The sequence below is a fragment of the Malaclemys terrapin genome, chromosome 3 (genome assembly GCF_027887155.1).
Source record: "Malaclemys terrapin pileata isolate rMalTer1 chromosome 3, rMalTer1.hap1, whole genome shotgun sequence".
Classification (NCBI taxonomy): Eukaryota; Metazoa; Chordata; order Testudines; family Emydidae; genus Malaclemys; species Malaclemys terrapin.
The window spans coordinates 124,924,771-124,945,016 of record NC_071507.1 but is presented as its reverse complement, the minus strand read 5'-3'; the positions used below and the strand labels follow the sequence as shown (position 1 = coordinate 124,945,016).

At 42.5% G+C, this 20,246-nt stretch overlaps 1 protein-coding gene across 5 annotated transcripts in view; it reads right to left on the bottom strand.

Annotated features, from left to right (window-relative positions):
• The window catches only part of SLC22A16 (solute carrier family 22 member 16), a 59,508-nt gene that overhangs the window by 20,103 nt on the left and 19,159 nt on the right, over positions 1-20,246 (bottom strand). For 3 of the 5 annotated variants that reach the window (XM_054022174.1, XM_054022173.1, XM_054022178.1), the window contains one exon: positions 432-908. In XM_054022174.1, the coding sequence (XP_053878149.1) occupies positions 432-908 (477 nt within the window). Of the gene's footprint in view, positions 1-431; positions 909-3,741; positions 3,794-6,510; positions 6,543-20,246 lie in introns of those variants that run through there. The other 2 variants (XM_054022177.1, XM_054022176.1) reach the window with 2 other exon arrangements.

Below are 20,246 nucleotides of genomic sequence, written 5' to 3'. Positions count from 1 at the left end.
TTCATCATATCCATCATAAACATTTCTCTTTTTTATTATAAATAAGATGAGGAGAATGGGTAGAGGGAAAGGGGGAACTATTACCAGGGAAACTTACTATGACCCTGATCCTGCAGAAAGCTCTGCTTAGGTACAAGGTACCACACATATGGTATCACACAGCTTGCAGGATCAGGGCCTACATTTGATATAAAGCATGACATTAAAAAAAAAAATCTATCAACAGTTTTTGAAGTTTTCTGATAGAAAAACACAAATCATCTGTATCAGAGAAAGATAAATATAAGCTCTGTTGAAGAACACATTTGTTAATAAAACAGCAATTAGATTAAACTTCTTTTAAATTAGTATCTAATATAAGAGCAAAGCATTTAGGCACATACAGAGTTATTGCACTCTTAAACTACAGTATTAAGAGGATGGCACTGTACCTGTCAGCCATATCACCAAAAATCACTGCTCCAAGCAGGACTCCAAGCATGAATGTGGGCTGAGTTAATTTTGCAAGCCATTCCCGGTGACAGACCAAATCCCATTCTGTAACAATGGTGCTCTTCCATTTTGTGTGATCATAGATATATCCGTCAGAACAAGAAAAAACAGACTTGTTGCCAGAATATTCATATGCAAGATACAAACTGCCCTCTCGCTTGGACCTGCTGCACTGATCAAGTTCCCAAATTTCTCCGTTTTCCAGCTGGACCACAATGTAATTTTTTGTTGATGTCCACAGTGTCCAAATATCCTCTATTCTTGAACTAGAGGAATTGTTGAACAGTATACTAGTCACATTTCCAGGGACACTGCATACAAATTTAGGCGTAACAGCCATGAATACGGAAGCCAAGTAATGAATGCCACATGAGATAGCTTGAAAGGCAGATGCAAAATATACACATGCTTGGAATCTGTAATGAGAAAAAAAAAGTTTATAGGGAAAAATACCTGAGAGATTTCCATACACAAAAGAAAAGGACCACCAAAATTGCTAATATCAATCTAGTAATTTTTTTAAAATTTGTAAAAGGAGTCATAATTAGCTATCTAGTGGTTTGTTCTGTAGTGGTTCTTCTAAATTAATTAAACCTTGCAAGAGACCAAACACCAGCAGAGTGCCACACAAGTAATGTTCTCAGTTCCCAAGAAATATCATAGTACACTTTTATGATGGGTTCCCTCCGGGGTGCCACCTGGAACTGGGGTACCACTGACCCTCCCCTGATCCATCAGCCTGGGCTCTCTCTTACACTGTACTGCTGTGACAAGCTGACAAGCCCTCCAGCTCAGCCTGCACTTTTATCAGCATACATACAGGTAGGGACACACCCAACTGCAGTTACATGCAGGCAGGCTCTTTACCAGCCCCTGCATGGGAAGGCTTCAGCTAGGGCACCTCCCAGCTCCTCAGGCACACACCCCCTCTGGAGTATAAACCCAAAATTATACCGTCTTGCACTGCACAGGGAACAGTACAGCATAAGATCATAAAATTTGCTGCCTCCGTCAATGTGGAGAGGAATATGCAACAACTTCCTACCCCTGAGTTATAATTTTCACGTACCGGTTTAGATAAAGCAAAAACAAATTTATTAACTACAAAAGTCACACACACACACACAGAGTCTGTCTCTTTCACACACACACACACACACACACACACACACACACACACACACACACACACAGAATCTCTTTCACACTCCCCTCCCAACACATACTTGTATTATTGTTGTTCTTGGTATTTCCTGCAATGCATATATATTCTCTGTAATTTTATTCTTTCAAAGTGTTATTTTAGTGTTTTGACTGGTCTATGCATTTCATAATTTTTATTTCTCTTCCACTTAAATGTAATTCTCTGAGTAGTCTTAAAGGTGCCACAGGACCCTCTGTTGCTTTATCTGAGTAGTGAGTTCTAAAATGCCAACCTGTGCTGGCTGGAGTAATTATCCCTATGGTAACTTTTTAAATATATATATTATATCTAGGTTTTTTTGTTTCTACAGGTGACGCACATAGGCAAATACCTCGGTGCATATAACAAAATTTATTCCACACATGGATGGAAAAAATTAGAGAGAACATTGCCGACCACCTGACCAGGATGGTGACAGTGACTGTGAAATGCTCAGGGAGATTAGAGAGGCTATAAAAATAAAAAACTCAATAATAATGGGGGATTTCAACTATCCCCATATTGACTGGGTACACATCACCTCAGGATGGGATGCAGAGATAAAGTTTCTTGATAACTTAAATGACTGCTTATTAGAGCAGCTAGTCCTAGAACCCACAAGAGGAGAGACAATTCTTGATTTAGTCCTAAGTAGAGCACAGGATCTGGTCCAAGAGGTGAATATAGCTGGACCGCTTGGTAATAGTGACCATAATATAATTAAATTTAACCTCCCTGTGGTGGGGAAAACACCACAGTGGCCCAACACTGTAGCATTTAATTTCAGAAAGGGGGACTACACAAAAATGAGGAAGGTAGTTAAACAGAAATTAAAAGGTACGGTGCTAAAAATGAAATCCCTGCAAGCTGCATGGAAACTTTTTAAAGACACCATAACAGAGGTTCAACTTAAATTTATAACCCAAATTAAAAAACATAGTAAGAGAACCAAAAAAGAGCCACCGTGGCTAAACAACAAGAGACAAAAAGGCATCCTTTAAAAAGTGGAAGTTAAATATGAGTGAGGAAAATAGAAATAAGCATAAATTCTGGCAAATGAAGTGTAAAAACATAATTAGGAGGGCCAAAAAGGAATTTGAAGAAGAGCTAGACAAAGACTCAAAAAGTAATAGCAAAAAAAATGTTTTTAAGTACATCAGAAGCAGGAAGCCTGCTAAACAATCAGTGGGGCCACAGGACAATCGAGATGCTAAAGGAGCAGTCATGGATGATAAGACCCTTGCGGAGAAACTAAATGAATTATTTTCATCGGTCTTCATGGCTGAGGATGTGAGGGAGATTCCCAAACCTGAGCCACTCTTTTTAGGTGACAAATCTGAGGAACTGTCGCAGATTGAGGTGTCATTAGAGGAGGTTTGGGAACAAATTGATAAACTAAACAGTAATAAGTCACCAGGACCAGATGGTATTCACACAAGAGTTCTGAAGGAACTCAAATGTGAAATTGCAGAACTGTAGTTTGTAACCTATCACTTAAATCAACGTCTGTACCAAATGACTGAAGGATAGCTAATGTGACGGCAATTTTTAAAAAGGGCTCTAGAGGTGATCCCAGCAATTATAGGCCAGTAAGCCTGACTTCAGTACCAGGCAAACTGGTTGAAACTATAGAAAAGAACAAAATTGTCAGACACATAGATGAATATAATTTGTTGGGGAAGAATCAACATGGTTTTGTAAAGAGAAATCATGGCTCACCAATCTACTAGAATTCTTTCAGGGTGCTCAACAAGCATGTGGACAAGGGGGATCCAGTGGACATGGTGTACTTAGATTTTCAGAAAGCTTTTGACAAGGCTCCTCACCAAAGGCTCTTAAACAAAGTAAGCTACCATGGAATAAGAAGGAAGGCCCTCTCATGGATCGGTAACTGGTTAAAAGATAGGAAACAAAGGGTAGGAATAAAGGGGTACAGTAGTTTGGAAAAGTTGAGAGCCACTTCTCTCAACAACCATTGGATGGCAAAAATTTTTGGTTGTTACCAATCTGGGGGTAAAATATAGACCAACTACCCAAATCTGAAACTCTCTGGATCCCAATCTTACCAATCTTCTGATCCATCCACTATCCTGACTATGCAGACTTCACATTTGGTTTCTGCAAATAGATGACAATAATAATAATAATTATAAAAAGGATATGATAGAGTTGTTTTTATTCAAACTGAAGTGGCTTGGATAATACATTGTAAAAACTCCCTTTCCACTTACAAGAACCAGTTGTATCCAGTTTTAATTTAAACTCTCAAAAGATTGAGGGAATGAAAAATGACACAAATTTATATTTCAAGTAAATGTTTTATTGCTTTTTAAAGAGATAGATGCTGTTTTACAGGATAAAAAGAAGAATGTGGAAAGGTTAAGGAACTGTAATTTATACAGTTTAAAGAAATAAGAAGAGGGGGAAGTTTAATAGCACCATACACAGAAATGATAGCAAGGGAAGATTTATTCAAGGTTGCCCAAGGATGTATTACAAGAAGTTAATGGCCTCAAACTAAAGAAGGGGACATCAAGATCAGATATAATAAAACATTTTTTAACAGAGCAAGTTGACATTGGAACAGTCTTTCAAAAAAGGTCATTGAAGTGCCATCACTGGAAATGTTCAGAAAGAGATTACATAACACTCTCAAAGGAATAGTTAGGGCAGAGATGAGTTATTGCTGGGATGATCTGGGCACGTGGGTGTGACAGTGTATCCCTGTGTTCACCCCTTTTTCAAGACTACGATAAATTTTGTACAAAGTAGGCCTTCTAAGGTATCATCTGAAAACTCATGATGTCCTGATATTTACTGTCCTGGTAAAATGTGTGTGGCAACATTGTATGTAAAGTTATAAGATACTACAGTATGATGTTACTAAGATATAGTCCATATCTGGGGAAGCAGCCACAAACCATTTCCTCAGAGACAAATGGCAAACTGACACCTCAGCCAGCTGTCAACAAAATCAAATGGACTATTATTACCTGTTTAAGTGGCCAGTCTTTGGCAAGAAAAAGGTGTGAGTGAGAAATGTACATGTTGGCAAAGAAACAGCTAGAGGTTCCCATCCCCACATACTTTTTGTCTCCTGAACCCCAGCTGGAGAGGATTCTCAAAGAAGAGGAAAAGGTATAAGAATGGGGAACGGATGCCCCAAGATATCTCTCCCTTCATCTCTATGCACAGCACTTGAAGGAAAAAGGAAGCATCATTGGACAGGGGAGAGATCCCGGCCGAAAGGAATTCAGCCAGTAAGAACATGCTAGAACAGTTGTCTCCAATCTTTTTATGCCCAACATCACTTTTTGAATCTAAGGGCAACCCAGGATCTACCCCGTCCCTTCCTCGAGGCCCCGCCCCTTCCCCAAAGCTCCACTCACTCCATCCCCCTCCTCTCCGTCGCTCACTCACCCCCAATCTCACTCACTTTCACCGGGCTGGGGCAGAGGTTTGGGGTTCGGGCTCTGGGCTCTGGCTGAGGGGTTCGCAGAGTGGGAGGGGGCCTGATCTAAGCCTGGGGCAGGAGGTTGGAGTGCAGGAGGGGGTGAGGAATGTAAGCTCTAGGAGGGAGTGTGTGTGTAGGAGGGGGCTCCAGGCTGGGGCAGAGTGTTGGGGTGCAGGAGAGGGTACAGGATGCTGGCTCTGGGAGGGGCATCAGGGCTGGGACTTGGGGTGCAGGAGGGAGTATGGGGTGCTGGCTCTGGGAGGGGATCAGGGCTGAGGCAGGGGGTTGGGGTGCAGGATGGGGTACGGGATGCTGGCTCTGGGAGTGGGTCACGCTGGGGCAGAGTGTTGGGGTGCAGGAGGCGGTACAGGGTGCTGGCTCTGGGAGGGGATCAGAGCTGAGGCAGGGGCTTGGGGTGCAGGAAGGGGTACAGGGTGCTGGCTCTGGGAGGGGGTCAGGCTGGGGCAGTGTGTGGGGGTGCAGGAGGGGGTACAGGGTGCTGGCTCTGGAAGGGTGCTCAGGGTGGAGCTTGGGGTGCGGCCTCCTGCCGGGAAGCACTTACCTCCAGTGGCGCCCAGTCGGCAGTATAGCGAGGCTAAGGCAGGCTCCCTGCCTACCCCGGCCCCACACTGCTCCTGGAAGGGGCCAACACACCACTGCAGCCCCTGGAGGAGTCTGGGGGCACGTGGCGCTGTGCTGCCCCCTCTCTGCAAGCACCACCCCCGCAGCACTCCCAGCCAATGGGAGCTGTGGGGGCGGTGCTTGCAGGCAGGAGCAGCGCGTGGAGGGAGACCCCTGCCCCACCCCCCAGCCATGGGGTTGCACTGGCCACTTCCAGGAGTGGTGTGGGGTTGGGGTGGGCAGAGAGTCTGCCTTAGCGACAGCCACGCTGCACTGCCGGAGATCGTGAACGACGGGGAAATCCTCTAGGATTGACCAGTCGATCGCAATCAACCGGTTGGTGACCACTGTGCTAGAACATGTGGTGAGAGAGACTTTTGCTTAGCTTAGCTTGTTAAGTTAGGTATTAGTTGTGTTTACTTTTCTTTTAACCAGTTCTGACATTTATGCCTCATTACTTGTAATCACTTAAAATCTAACTTTCTGTAGTTATTAAACTTGTTTTATTGTTTTATCTAAACTGGTGTGCTTGGATTGAAATGTTTGGGAAACTCCTTTTGATATAAAAGGATTTGTGCATATCATAAGAACCTAAGAACGGACATACTGGGGTCAGACCAAAGGTTCATCTAGCCCAGTATCTGTCTTCTGACAGTGGCCAATGCCAGAGGGAATGCCTTAGGTCAAACTTTCTACAGTAGACTTTTTTTAGGTCCATCCACCACTGTAATGACAACAAATGGAATGTGAACCAGCATACCCAGATGATGTTTGCATGGCTGATGTAAAGACTTCAACCACCCTTTTTACATGCAGCAGAGGTGAGATCTGGCATGCTGAGTCATGAAGATGCAAGATGCCTATGGCTCTGAAGTCTGAGACATGTTCTTACTGATGTTCAGGGGTGAGCCTGGAGATGGGTGTATAAGTCGAGTATGATTTAGATTCTTTCTGGAGGTAGATAAACCATCAGTGCTGCATAGTCCAGAATACCCCCAATAAATTCTGTTTTCTGTTGTGGAATCTGTATTGGCATGTCCATGTTTACTTTAAGACCTAATTGGGTAAACAGAAGTAGAATTTGCTGTATGAAGTCTGTTACTTGTTCACAGACTTCCTACGATTCAGCCTAGCATGGCCGAATACAAAGCCATGGGGTTCAGGAGAGTTTGCATTCAGCATGGCTAAGCCATGCCACCGCTGCCCATCTTACCATGACTATGCTACTATTTAAAGTAATAGCTCTCATTGAGTCAGCACGAGCATGGGTACACGAGCTGGGAATCACACCCCTATTTCCTAGGTGTAGCCTAAATATCCAACTATCTGTTTAAACAAATCTGAAAGTGACAATAATTTCAAGCTCCAACTTATAGCAATGGATGGTGAGCAGGAACTGAGGGCAACTGGAATTGTCCCACCCTTTATGCCCTCAGTTGGAAGCACAAGGGCACTCAGGATACAGCACCACCCCTATGGACACTGCTGCCGAAAGAATCTGTCTTGAATGTATTGGGTACACAGGCACCAACAATGGAATATATATGTGGACAAGCACTTGAAGAAGAATTTGATCTTGTCGCAGCCCTATGCTCTGTCATGGCATCTGGATGGCCAATTGTTGGTCAGAAGGTCACATCGGTGTCGTGTGCAGCACCTTGGTGCCATGTGCAGCGCCTTGGTGTCGTGTGCAACACACTGGGGCCATGTGACCATTCTCGAACCTTCCGCCTGGTCAATTGTGGGTCACATTGGTACCGTGTGCTACAATTCCGGCGTGCCGTGTGCATAAGCTTAGCATGCCGGTTGCAGTATCTGTTTACATAGAGGGCACCCGCTCGGAGCCTGGTTGGTGTAGGAGCAGGGAACCAATCAGATGCTAGCATGAGCAAGGGTCTTCGAATAAAACTATGTCCCTCGCCTAATTCAGCAGGAGTGTCCGTGTGTTAGCTGGAAGGCCTGATCACCCTTTCAGCCAGGATCTCCTCCAATTTAGTCGGCTCGTGTCGTGTCATCTCCAGTTACATCTCGTCATGTCCCTGGTGTCTGTACTGCTGGTCAGCTGCGCCTGGAGTGTGGTATGTACATATTAATTTTTGTAGATATTCTGTTTGTTAGGCCTTTTTTCTTTATTGCTTGGTACCAAATCTCATGTATAGTGTATAGAGGGCGAATTGTTACAGTTTACTCAGTTTTGTATGTTTGTTCTGGTTTTTCAGTAAACAGTTGGTTGTAAATTATCTGATTCCTTGTTGTTAAGTATACATAGACTGTTTTATATTACTGCTCTGGTGATATTTTTGGTTGGTTACTTGTTCCTATTTCAATTGAATTTGTATTGTTAGTTGGTAAAGGTACTCCTCCCCACCCCAACTTGTAATTCATCCCCCATTAATAAATGGCCACCTGTTTTGAATTTCAATCTGCCTCTGTCTCAATTTTCCTCTTCCACTCGAATTCTCATTTGAACCTGTATTGGTCTCGGACATGGCGTCACGAACAGGATCGAGTGAGGAGGAAAATTGTCCCCTGTCACCAGTGCACTTTAATTGTCCATGGAGAACCAAGGTTACTGACAAAACCCCTGATGATGAGTTTAACCATCTCCAGCATCATGTTTTGTCTGATCGGGGGCATTCTGAGGTAATTGGCTGGAATTGCATTCGTGAGGGACAACCACGAGCTCACGAGGACTTGTGGGAGCAAATTTCACCCTCATGCAACTCTGGTTTGTTACTCGTTGTCCCTCCCACTGACCAGATAGCAATCCACTTCACACTACCCTCGATCAACGCCTCCGTACCTTGAAGGCCGAGACTCTTAGCAGTCCTGAGGTGTCTTCTGTTACTTCCCCTGACCCTACAGATCCTTTTCTGACATGGATGCACGAGGAATGGGGACACTTACTTGGGCAAGCTCTTTACCAAATTTTCACAGCTCATGGGTGCTGCAAATCAGATATAACCTGAAAGCACTGCAATGAAGTTATATGCACTTGCCAGCAGTGCCAAGCGACGCGTCATACGTCCCGACCTGCTGTAGCCCATGGAGTTTTACACCCCCAACTTTTCAAACCTGGATGTCATTGGCAGATAGATTTAATTGACCCTTTAGCTGGGGCTAAACTGTTCCCAAAGGGGCTAGTGGTTGTGGATCTAGGCTCCCGCCAAGTCCACTGTTCACCTTTAAAACAGTCCACAGCTCCAGCTATCAACAAGGTACTACTTCAAGTTTTTGCAGTCTGGGGTGTTCCCTCTGAAATCCAAACTGATGGAGGCCCCCCATTTACTAGTCATAGCTTTGAGGCCTTAGTTACCAAGTGGGGAGCCCGGCTCCATGTCCACCTCCCCTATCAACCCCATAGCAATTGTGTTGTGGAGCGTCGCATTGGAATTCTTAAGACACAACTCCATGCTATTACTGGAAAACCAGATTACAAAGGCTGGCACCTGGCACTCCCACAGGCCCTCGTCACTTTAAATGCAGCTTATAGTCGATGGCCACATATCGACCCGGAGCCACCTCCACCCTGGAAACCAGTCTTTGCCCCCCAGGAGCCGGTATGGTTAAGTGCCCCAGTAGCATCCGGACATCCACAACCCCTTTCAGCTATTGTGTCCAAGCCTGGTCATTTCCCCAATACATATCACATTGTGTGCACTGGTCAGTCAGAAGCCCGACTAGTCCATCATAACTGGCTCAGCCGGCGATCATAACAGGACCCGCCCTAGGGGTTCGGCCTATCTTTCTTTTTCTCATTTCAGGTTTACCTGCAACCACATCATCCACACCCAAACCCTCTGGTGAACTGGATTCTGGCCTGTGCCCGTCAGGAACTCTTGGCTGCTAATTCCAGCGATGTTTCTTCTATTCCCTCAAATCATTATTGTGTAGTATGCTCTAACCCCCTTTCCACCCTCCGGGAGATTCCCTTTTTCCTTGATTTTATCCCTATCGAAAATGTGTCTCGTGAGGAACCTGCCTCACGGTGTAATGTACCCAGTTGGCCTTGGAGACACTTGTTTACCTGTAATTCTTCCAAATCGGATCGATTTGAGACCCTTAGCACCTCCATTTCCATGTATAACTCCATGTCTCCAGCCAGTCCCTGTTTTGTGTTTCTGGGTCCTGACTCCCTCCGGTCTTGGGGGAAATATCCCAACTGCTCCCATTACTATATGCCCCCACCCCCTTGTCAGTGGTGTGGTAAACGATATAATTGTAGCGATCAACATAATTGGCAGTGGTCAACTTCCCCTAATTGGTATTGCCAGGCATTTGAGTCCACCTTAGCCATTCTTAATCAGTCTAATGTCCCTGTTACTGTTTTCAATGCCATCTCATGGTTATCTTCTTTTGGCCTCGTATTTTCTACTAGAAGGCAAACAGTTGGCCTTAGGGCCGTTGATTGGGCACATCGCTATTGGATTACAGTTGCATATGATCCCACAGCTATAAACAAAAAGAACTTGCTTCTTAAATGGGGCAATACTTCTGGCCTGTATTCCCCTTCAGGAATTTACTGGCTGTGTGGTTATGGTGTTGCCCACAGTCATCTCCATTTACCCAAGGGCATCTGTGCTCTCGGACAGGTTTTTATCAAAGGAGGAGGCATCTTTCACAGACCTCCCCCTGCATTTGGTCCACAACAGCGTGAACTCACATGGTGGACCCGTCCAAAATCTGCTACTGAGACCCTTTTTTGGGGCTATGTACAGTTCAATCCCCTTAGTTATGCTTTCACCCTTAATCAGCTTTGCAGCCTTTCAACAAACTTAGAGATGCTCACTAATCTTACAGCTCTTGGATTTCAACAGGTTGATGACTCCCTCACTGTGCTAGCTGAATACACCGAACAAAATCGCCTGATGATACAGACTTTGTTGCATCAGAACTTTTGTGACGCCTTAGAGAATCTTGATTCTCGCTTCAAAGGACAATGTTGCCTTCGTTTACGTCTTGGATGGAACAACATCTCTGCCATCACCCAGCAGTTATCATCTCTGGCTGTTCGTATCCGTGAGGAACGTCAATTGTGGGACTGGTGGCAAACTACTTTGTCAGGCTGGGGACTTGGACAATGGGCACGATCTTTCAAGTACTGGTTAATTGCTGCAGCAGTTGTTATTGTTGTTTTTTGTTTAAGTCTTGCATGTACCAAAGCTTTGGTGAGTAGAGCTGTATCTGCACTACCTATTCAAGCCATGTACTCCGCTTTCCAGTCAGCTAACGACCAATCGGACATCGAGACCCCAGTCTAAATTTGGTTCCTTCCCCAGGCTCGCCCCCCTTCCTGGGTGTGAGCTGTCCCTCTCGTAATGGACCGCCAATCGGCCACGGGGGCATGTCGCAGCCCTATGCTCTGTCATGGCGTCTGGATGGCCAATTGTCGGTCAGAAGGTCACATCGGTGCCGTGTGCAGCGCCTTGGTGTCGTGTGCAACACATTGGGGCAGTGTGACAATTCTCGAACCTTCCGCCTGGTCAATTGTGGGTCACATTGGTACCGTGTGCTACAATTCCGGTGTGCCGGGTGCAGTATCTGTTTACGTAGAAGGCACCAGCTCGGAGCCTGGTCGGTGTAGGAGCAGGGAACCAATCAGATGCTAGCACGAGCAAGGGTCTTTGAATAAAACTATGTCCCTCGCCTAAATCAGCAGGAGTGTCCGCGTGTTAGCTGGAAGGCCTGATCACCCTTTCAGCCAGGATCTCCTCCGGATTTAGTCGGCTCGTGTCGTGTCATCTTGGGTTACATCTTGTCATGTCCCTGGTGTCTGTACTGCTGGTCAGCTGCGCCTGGAGTGTGGTATGTACATATTAATTTTTGTAGATATTCTGTTTGTTAGGCCTTTTTTCTTTATTGCTTGGTACCAAATCTCATGTATAGTGTATAGAGGGCGAATTGTTACAGTTTACTCAGTTTTGTATGTTTGTTCTGGTTTTTCAGTAAACAGTTGGTTGTAAATTATCTGATTCCTTGTTGTTAAGTATACATAGACTGTTTTATATTACTGCTCTGGTGATATTTTTGGTTGGTTACTTGTTCCTATTTCAATTGAATTTGTATTGTTAGTTGGTAAAGGTACTCCTCCCCACCCCAACTTGTAATTCATCACCCATTAATAAACGGCCACTTGTTTTGAATTTCAATCTGCCTCTGTCTCAATTTTCCTCTTCCAGTCGAATCCTCATTCAAATCTGTCTTGGTCTCGGACAGATCTTTAACATCTAACTCAAGGTAGAAGTAAGTTTTCAGATAGCCAGGATGTAGAAGTAGTCCAAATCATGATTCTATGATTCTATTATCATAATGCTCTGCATCTAGGTTACTGTTTTTAAATGTTTGCATGACTCATTTTTCATGCACTTTGCAGACTCTCCAGAAAAAGGCTGAGTCCTAGGCATAGGTAAAAGTCAGTGCTGTGTCTGCTATGATTTGTGAATGATTGACTTAATTCTATAATTCTGCCACTCTCTTCCTAAGGTACAATGTTAATTTCTCATAAGAGAATTTGTTGTTCACAATCATAGAAGCATCAAAATGGAGGACTGGGAGGGACCTCGACAGGTCATTGAATCCAGTCCCTTGCACTGACGCAGGATTAAGTATTATCTAGATCACCTCTAACAGGTGTTTGTCTAACCTGTTCTTAAAAACCTCCCTAGGTAATTTGTTCAAATGCTTAACTACCCTTATAGCTAGGAAATGTCTAACCTATATCTCCCTTGCTGCAATTTAAGTCCATTACTTCTTGTCCTGTCCTCAACAATGTATCACCCTCTTCTCTATAGCAACCTTTATGTACTTGAAGACTGTTATCTCAGTCTTCTCTTCTCTAGACTAAACAAGCCCAAGTTTTTCAGTCTTTCCTCACAAGTCATGTTTTCTAGACCTCTAATCATTTTCGTTGCTTTCCTCTGGACTTTCTTCAATTTGTCCACATCTTTCTCAAAGTGTGATGCCCAGAACTGGACACAGTATTCCAGTTGAGGCTTTATAAGTGATGAGTGGAATTCATAGATTCTAGGACTGGAAGGGACCTCGAGGGGTCATCGAGTCCAGTCCCCTGCCCGCATGGCAGGACCAAATAGTGTCAAGACCATCCCTGATAGACATTTATCTAACCTACTCTTAAATATCTCCAGAGATGGAGATTCCACAACCTCCCTAGGCAATTTATTCCAGTGTTTAACCACCCTGACAGTTTGGAACTTTTTCCTAATGTCCAACCTAGATCTCCCTTGCTGCAGTTTAAGCCCATTGCTTCTTGTTCTATCCTTAGAGGCTAAGGTGAACAAGTTTTCTCCCTCCTCCTTATGACACCCTTTTAGATACCTGAAAACTGCTATCATGTCCCCTCTCAGTCTTCTCTTTTCCAAACTAAACAAGAATAATTACTTCTTGTGTCTTGCTTACAACCCTCCTGCTAATATAACCCAGAATGATGTTTGAGGTTTTTTGCAACAGTATTACATTGTTGAGTCATATTTAGATTGTGATCCACTATTACCCCCAAATGCTTTTCTTCATTATTTCTTCCTATACAGTCATTTCCCATTTTGCATTTGTGCAGTTGATTATTCCTTCCTAAATGTAGTACTTTTGCATTTGCCCTTATTGAATTTCATCCTATTTAATTCAGACCATTTCACCAGTATGTCAAGATCATTTTGAATCCTACCTTCCAAAGTGCTTGTAACTCCTCCCAGCTTGGTATTGTCCACAAACTTTATAAGTGTACTCTCATATGTATTACAAATTGAAAATGACATTACCGTAGCATTAAAAATATGATTTTCACAAACCAAAGCAAGGCTACTCTAGCCCCAAAGTCTGCCATAACTGATCTTCTTCCTGGATATTACATTGACCTCAGAACAAATGGCATTTTTTGGCTAAGTGATTTATATAAAAAAGACAGGATAGATTATTTAGTCAAACATACATACACATTATATTAGGCATACTCACTGTTTCAATTATTAACTTTCAAAAAATAAAAAAATAATTTGAAATAATAGCTACAAATGAACTTAACCTTGAATTTCCAAAACATTTTTTTTAAACTATAAAACTTTTTTTTGTCCTGGAATATAACAGTATACTACTTATACACAGAGAGAGAGAGAGAGCAACTCATTGTAATTGCTATGAAAAATAGATATGTCAGAAAAAACAACTTTAACCTAGCTCTTGTTTTAAATCTAGATGTCTAACCTTATTGTAGGAATTTTGTATATTTTAATTTATGTTTATTAATGACCTTCAGTTTTAAAATGTACATTAACTACAATTAAGGAGGGAAAAAGTAGGAAGTAATTAACTTCAATTGCATATATTGAGCCATATTTTTAGCCACGTTGAATCTTTTCATAAGGTGTTTGCATGTTATTTTTTTCTACCTCAATGATTTGCAATGAGGGACAATTATTTGGGAAGTAGGTTCTGTCAGTCTTATTGTGTCAAATGTAAAAGGCTGGGTCAGACTGCTTATGTTATATTCCAAAATGTAGATTTTTAATGAATGCCCAAAGTGAAATGAGCATAAAATGTCCACATAAACGCTTGATCAAGATACTGCATGAAAATATCCTTGGTCTACCTTTTCTATAAATATTTCTGTTAAATTTCTCTCAAAACATCCTTCTTCCATTTAGAGTAAAAGGGACTTTTGATTTATTGTAACCTTTTTAGAGTCTCTCATGTACCTGTGTTTTATGTCTACATTTGCAACAAAAGCCACTCTCAACCTTGTAATTTCAGTATCTGGAAAGAAAATTAACATATTAGATGTCAAGGTAAGGGGCCAGAGCCTCAGCTGCTGTAACTCTGTGTACTTTCACTGACGTCAAGGGAGCTACAGCAATCTATGACTTAGACAAAACGTATTGTCAGATACTAATGATATGATAATATGGCATATTTTGTGAAAGTTTTAAAAAATAGCTTAATTCTGAAAAAAAATCTGCTGCTCGCCACTAAAAGGCTATAAATAAATTTAAAAAAAAAATCTCTGCGGCTCCATTGTTGTAGCCATGTTGGTCCCGGGATATTATAGAGATAAAGTGGGTTAGGCAATATCTTTTATTGGACCAACTTCTGTTGGTGAGAGAGACAAGTTTTAAAGCTACACAACTCTTCTTCAAGTTCTGTGTAGCTTGAAAGCTTGTCTCTTTCGCTAACAGAAGCTGGTGCAATAAAAGATATTACCTCACACTCCTTATCTCTGCAGCTCCATGGCAGAAAGCTGCAAGGCTGCCCAGTAATTAGAAAAAAGCTGATAGTATTCCAGAAGTTTTATGAGAACTAAAATTACTTTTCCTGCTTGGCTTTCCAATCACTCCACTACTAAATTGCTCATTTTTAGAAAACACAGTGCAGTGAACATTTGACTGGGTAGCTTCAAAGGGAGAAAGAGTAAAATAAATCTTTACTACTCTTGTAAGAACCTGTTTCCAGTGACTGTTGTTAACCCCCTTTTTTAAGGAAGTGAAAAATGTACAACATTCTTCCAACTATAAACCAAAAAACTGTAAATACTAAACTTTCTAAGTTTCTTTTTTTGGTGATGAAAAGAGTTTGAATGAGAGACTTAGCAGCCGTATATTGGTTATGCTACAGAAATATAGATTTGGGAGTACCCTCAAGCCTACAATAGACACTCCTTTGTTTGACATTGAGTGTCATAAATGGCAGACTTCCTTCCCTCCTCAGACTTTAAAACAATTGCCAACTGTGCTACATGTCTAGGTGAACTTGGTTCACTCCATCAGTGGACCGATCATTTTCAGTGCTGGTTTGCAGCAGAAGAGTGCTGCTTTGTTCGACACCCAATTTAAACATGCTAGCTCCTCCAGCGCAGATGTAGCCTGACTCTTATAACCTGTGGTGATCAGGAAAGTCCTAAAATGACATTCTGGGGCCCAGTGAGAGAAAAGACAGTGACAATCTGTGCACAGAATTGCATTAATCTAAGAGCAGAGCATTTATTTAGGTGGGTTTTTTTTTAACAATTTATTAACTCCATTCTCCAGGTGGAGAAGAAGAGTTGTGATCCAAATTTTGTCCATTGATGCCCATATACAGTTTCCATTGAGGTCAATGTGAGCCCTACTTGCTCATCCCACATTAAAATTTGGTCATTAGTCCACAGCCATCATGAAGGGAAACACCTCAGTTCTGCACTCAGAACACTAATATACATCTTAGATAACTCAATTTAAGTCAATTGCGTCACACCAGTGTAAAACCTGAGAACAGAATTAAACCCACAGAATTTATGAGCACTGTCAAGCTGTCTGGAGAAGCTTAAGAGTGAGAGTGCCAAACTCAGGGCAGACTGTCAAGAAGCAGGGCACAAACTGGTTGTGAGTTCTATACTTAGATTTCAGCAACCAAGTAACAAGTGTGAACTCCTCTAACACTATAGCAGCCTAACCATGGAGTCACAGACAATCCCCTTGGGTACTCTGATCTATCTTGCCACCCAGGCAAACTTGCCTTTGTGGTAGTCCCTTACACCAAAAATCACAACAATATTCAGGTTACTCCCAGTCACAAAGGACCAGTCACTTACCCGAGGTCAACTGCACCTTAGACCTCATACCAGAGACACTTGTAGCCAATGCTATAATAAACTAGCTAAAGATTTATTAACTAAGAAAAAAGAAATGAGAGTTAGTTACTGCCACAAAGTATTTAATCTAATTTATTTAATATTTCTTCCTGCTCTGCAAGGTGAATTCCACTGAAAAACATTGAATTCCTATAAAAATAATTCTATCCCTTTCTACAGGAGAGGTGAAATTTTAAGCTAACAGGACCATACGCATTTGTACTTAAACCAATAAATTAATGTTTTACATAAACATTTGCTTAATACTAGGAATAATTAACATTCGATTTTTAAAATCTATTTAATCGAGAAATATCCTGGCACAAACAAAACAGCCCTGCTCCAGAACTACTGACTACTTATTTTCTACCTGAGAAAGCCCCAAATTAGTCAGAGCTAATCAGAAATCCTTAAAAGGGCCCTGTATACAAGTCTATATTAATGAAGATCTTTTTTTGTATTGCCAAAGTGAAGTGCTAGGTGTCTAACCTTACACATCATGTTCTTATCTCTACTGCGGCAATAGCAGCCTGTCCTACTGACTAGTGTGCTCTGTCTAAAGGTGATTTAAGATACACAATGTCCCAGTGAAATGTAACACCAGGGAAGTTAATGCTGGGTACACGTCCTTGGCTGAAAATCATGTATGTGTTGATGAAGTGGGTTGCAGATAAACTTAAAAAAAAAAAAAAAAAACTTACCAAGACTGGGTGAAGAGTCAGCTACTGATGCTGTACTCATAGCTCATGAAACAACCTGGTAAAAGTTTTGCGATAATAAGAAGCAAGCAAGCCAGTCAACCTCTGATCATTAACTTGCTAACAGAATTCATTAAGAACAGCTGAAGTTCTCACTCACAACGATCAACCATATTTTGTGTGACAGATATGGCAATTTCCCACAGTACCTTTAGGAGATGGTACTGTACAAAGTTTAGGTATCATTGTGGGCCAAAACCTCCAGGAATTAAGAACAATGGAGCACGATTAGGCAAATTTATTCAGGTTGTAACCCCTCCAGAGAGGATAACAAATACTAGTTCAAACTGAATTCTCCAGAGATCAACAGACAAAAAAAGGACTTCTGGAAAAACAACCTGACTTTAAACTGATTCAGGGCCTTCCCTCTGATCCAGAAAACAGACAGGACATTCTGTCCAAGGCAGATCTCAATCCTTAAGGACTGATCCTCTACCAGAGCCCCTTCTGGAGTTGAGGTGTTGGGGTGATCACTGGTAAGCTTATTAACATACATGTAGGTTCTTTTATTGTTTTAAAAATGTTTTCCCTGTAACATTTTCACCTTAAGAATAAACATGCTTGTTTAGAGAGAGGTGAGTGGAAACTTGTAACTGTGGGCAATTACACAGGTAATAGTCTCTTAGGAGAAAGCAAAGCAGACTTGCTTAGGCAGTCTGACCTGCTAGGGAACTCATAGTATAGACAGGGAATTGTGCATCCTGGAAAAACCCAGTCAGGAGGGAGAAAGACGCAGGTTTCCACCCAAGAGAGGGGATAGCTGAGGAACTGGGAGCCTAGAGTGGATGCCTTTGCTGGACCACAAGGTGGAAATACAGGTGCAGTTGCCCTGAACTGTGACACTATGTTGTCAATGTCCGGGGCAGCACCTGACCCCAAGTCAGCTTCCAGTCCTCACAATGGACTAGCCAGTCTTTGAAACAGAAAAGCAGATTAGCACTGATAAGGCCTCAACTGGTGTACTGTGTACAGTTCTTGGTGCCACATTTCAGGAAAGATGTGGACAAGTTCGAGAAAGTCCAGAGGAGAGCAACAAAAATGATTAAAGGTCTAGAAAACATGACCTAGGAGTAAAGATTGAAAACCTGGGTTTGTTTAGTATGGAGAAAAGAAGACTGCGTCTATGCCTATACTGCACTTTCGTCAGTAAAATTTTGTCGGTCAGGGGTGTGCAAAAACCCCGCACCCTGACCGACAAAAGTTTTACCGTCAAAAAGTGCCAGTATGGACAGTGCTTTGTCGGCAGGAGATGCTCTCCCGCCAACAAAGCTACCGCCCCTCATTGAGGGTGGTTTTATTTTGTTGGCAGAAGAGCTCTCTCTTGTTGACAAGTAGTGACTACACAGTGTACCTTACAGATGCACTGCTGTGCCACTGTAAGATGAGCAGTGTAGACAAAGCCTTAGGGTGGACATGATAACAGTTTTCAAGTACAGAAAAGGTTGTTACAAGGAGGAGGGTGAAAAATTGTTCTCCTTAACCTCTGAGGCAAGGACAAGAAGCAATGGGCTTAAATTGCAGCAAGGGAGGTTTAGGTTGGACATTACGAAAAACTTCCTGTCAGGGTAATTAAGCACTGAAACAAATTGTCTAGGGAGGTTGTAGAATCGACATCTTTGGAGGTTTTTAAGAATAGGTTAGACAAACTCCTGTCAGGAATGGTCTAGTTATTAGTTAGTCCTACCTTGAGTGCAGGGGACTGAGCTAGAAGACCTACTGAGGCCCCTTCCAGTCCTATACTTCTATGATTCATTGGTCAATGAGCTTTGCATGAGTGAGGATTTCAGTATCTGGCCATGCCAAGGCCCTTGGGATTCCGTTGGATGGCCTGCATTAAGAGATGGCAGTATTCAAGACTCTTGGTGGCTGACCAAAAGATAATGGCTGCACAGCTCCATAGGTTAAGCTGACACAGCAACAGGCACAACAGACTTCTTCCTTCAAACACCTCCTCTTATTTGAACATTCTACATATTTATTGACAATGCTAGTTTGTACATTCTTCAGCAGATTCATGTCAAGTATCTAGATGCTACAGAGAAAAATGAAAGTGCACTTGAGGTCAATGATTGGTATCTCATGAGAGTTACACAGTAACCCTCAGTTTTGTTACTGGACAATCTTTCCTTTAACAAAGTTAATGGACAACCTTGCCTTTAATTATGTTATACATTTTCCAGTTTGTGCATTCACTGCATGAAGTAATCTTTACCCTATACACATATATCAGCTGACTTTTATAATTGATGACACAGTTATTTGTACTAGGCCACCCAAATTATGCAGACTGAGAATCACCACTCAGCAGATCAGGGTAACATATCTTTACTAAGGAAAAACACTAAAGCAAGCAATGATCAGTTCCTTACACATGGGAAGCTCACTGGAACACCACCCCATGCACTTCCAGGACCAGTCAGCTTTAGCTTCCCTTTATTAGGCTGAGTGTGATGAGGCATACCTCCATCCCAATCAGGAGAAGACTAATGAGCTCCTCTGGGCTCAGTCTCTATCAAATAAACATACCTGCAGAGCCTGCTCCAGCTGGATGAAGAAAGCTGAAAAAGGAGATATGGTCACAGAAAGGGGCAGCAACCAGGAGGAAAGCTGCTGTGCCTTGGAAGGAGCTGACTCTTGTTACCGAGTAGCTTAGCGGGAAAGCTGACAAGCCTCTGCCAGCCACAAAGGCTCACCAAAACCCAAAAAGACCTTTGAAAGGGGGAAAGCCTCTGAAGTTGCCTGAGTGTGACCCCCAAGAAAGGCTCTGCCTATTATGACTATTTATAACTTTTGTTATCTTTTCTTATGAATATGTATTGGCTTCTTGTTTCCCTATCAATTTCCCACCCCATCAGTACAAGTTTTGTGCTAACTCAAACAGCTTTTTCAGCTCTGTAATTGCTTGTATCTTCTGTTGTCCTCAAAAACATGATTACTCTATGTCTCTCCTACACATACACAACACTAACCATGATTACTTTGCAATTTCTTAAACATGTGCAACACTGCTTATGCTGAGCTGTCACCTGAATATGCCTTCGCTCCCAATGCTGTCCTACAACATCTGCAACATGATAATCTAAGGCCTGGTCTACACTAGGCGTTTATGTCGAAGTTAGCGCC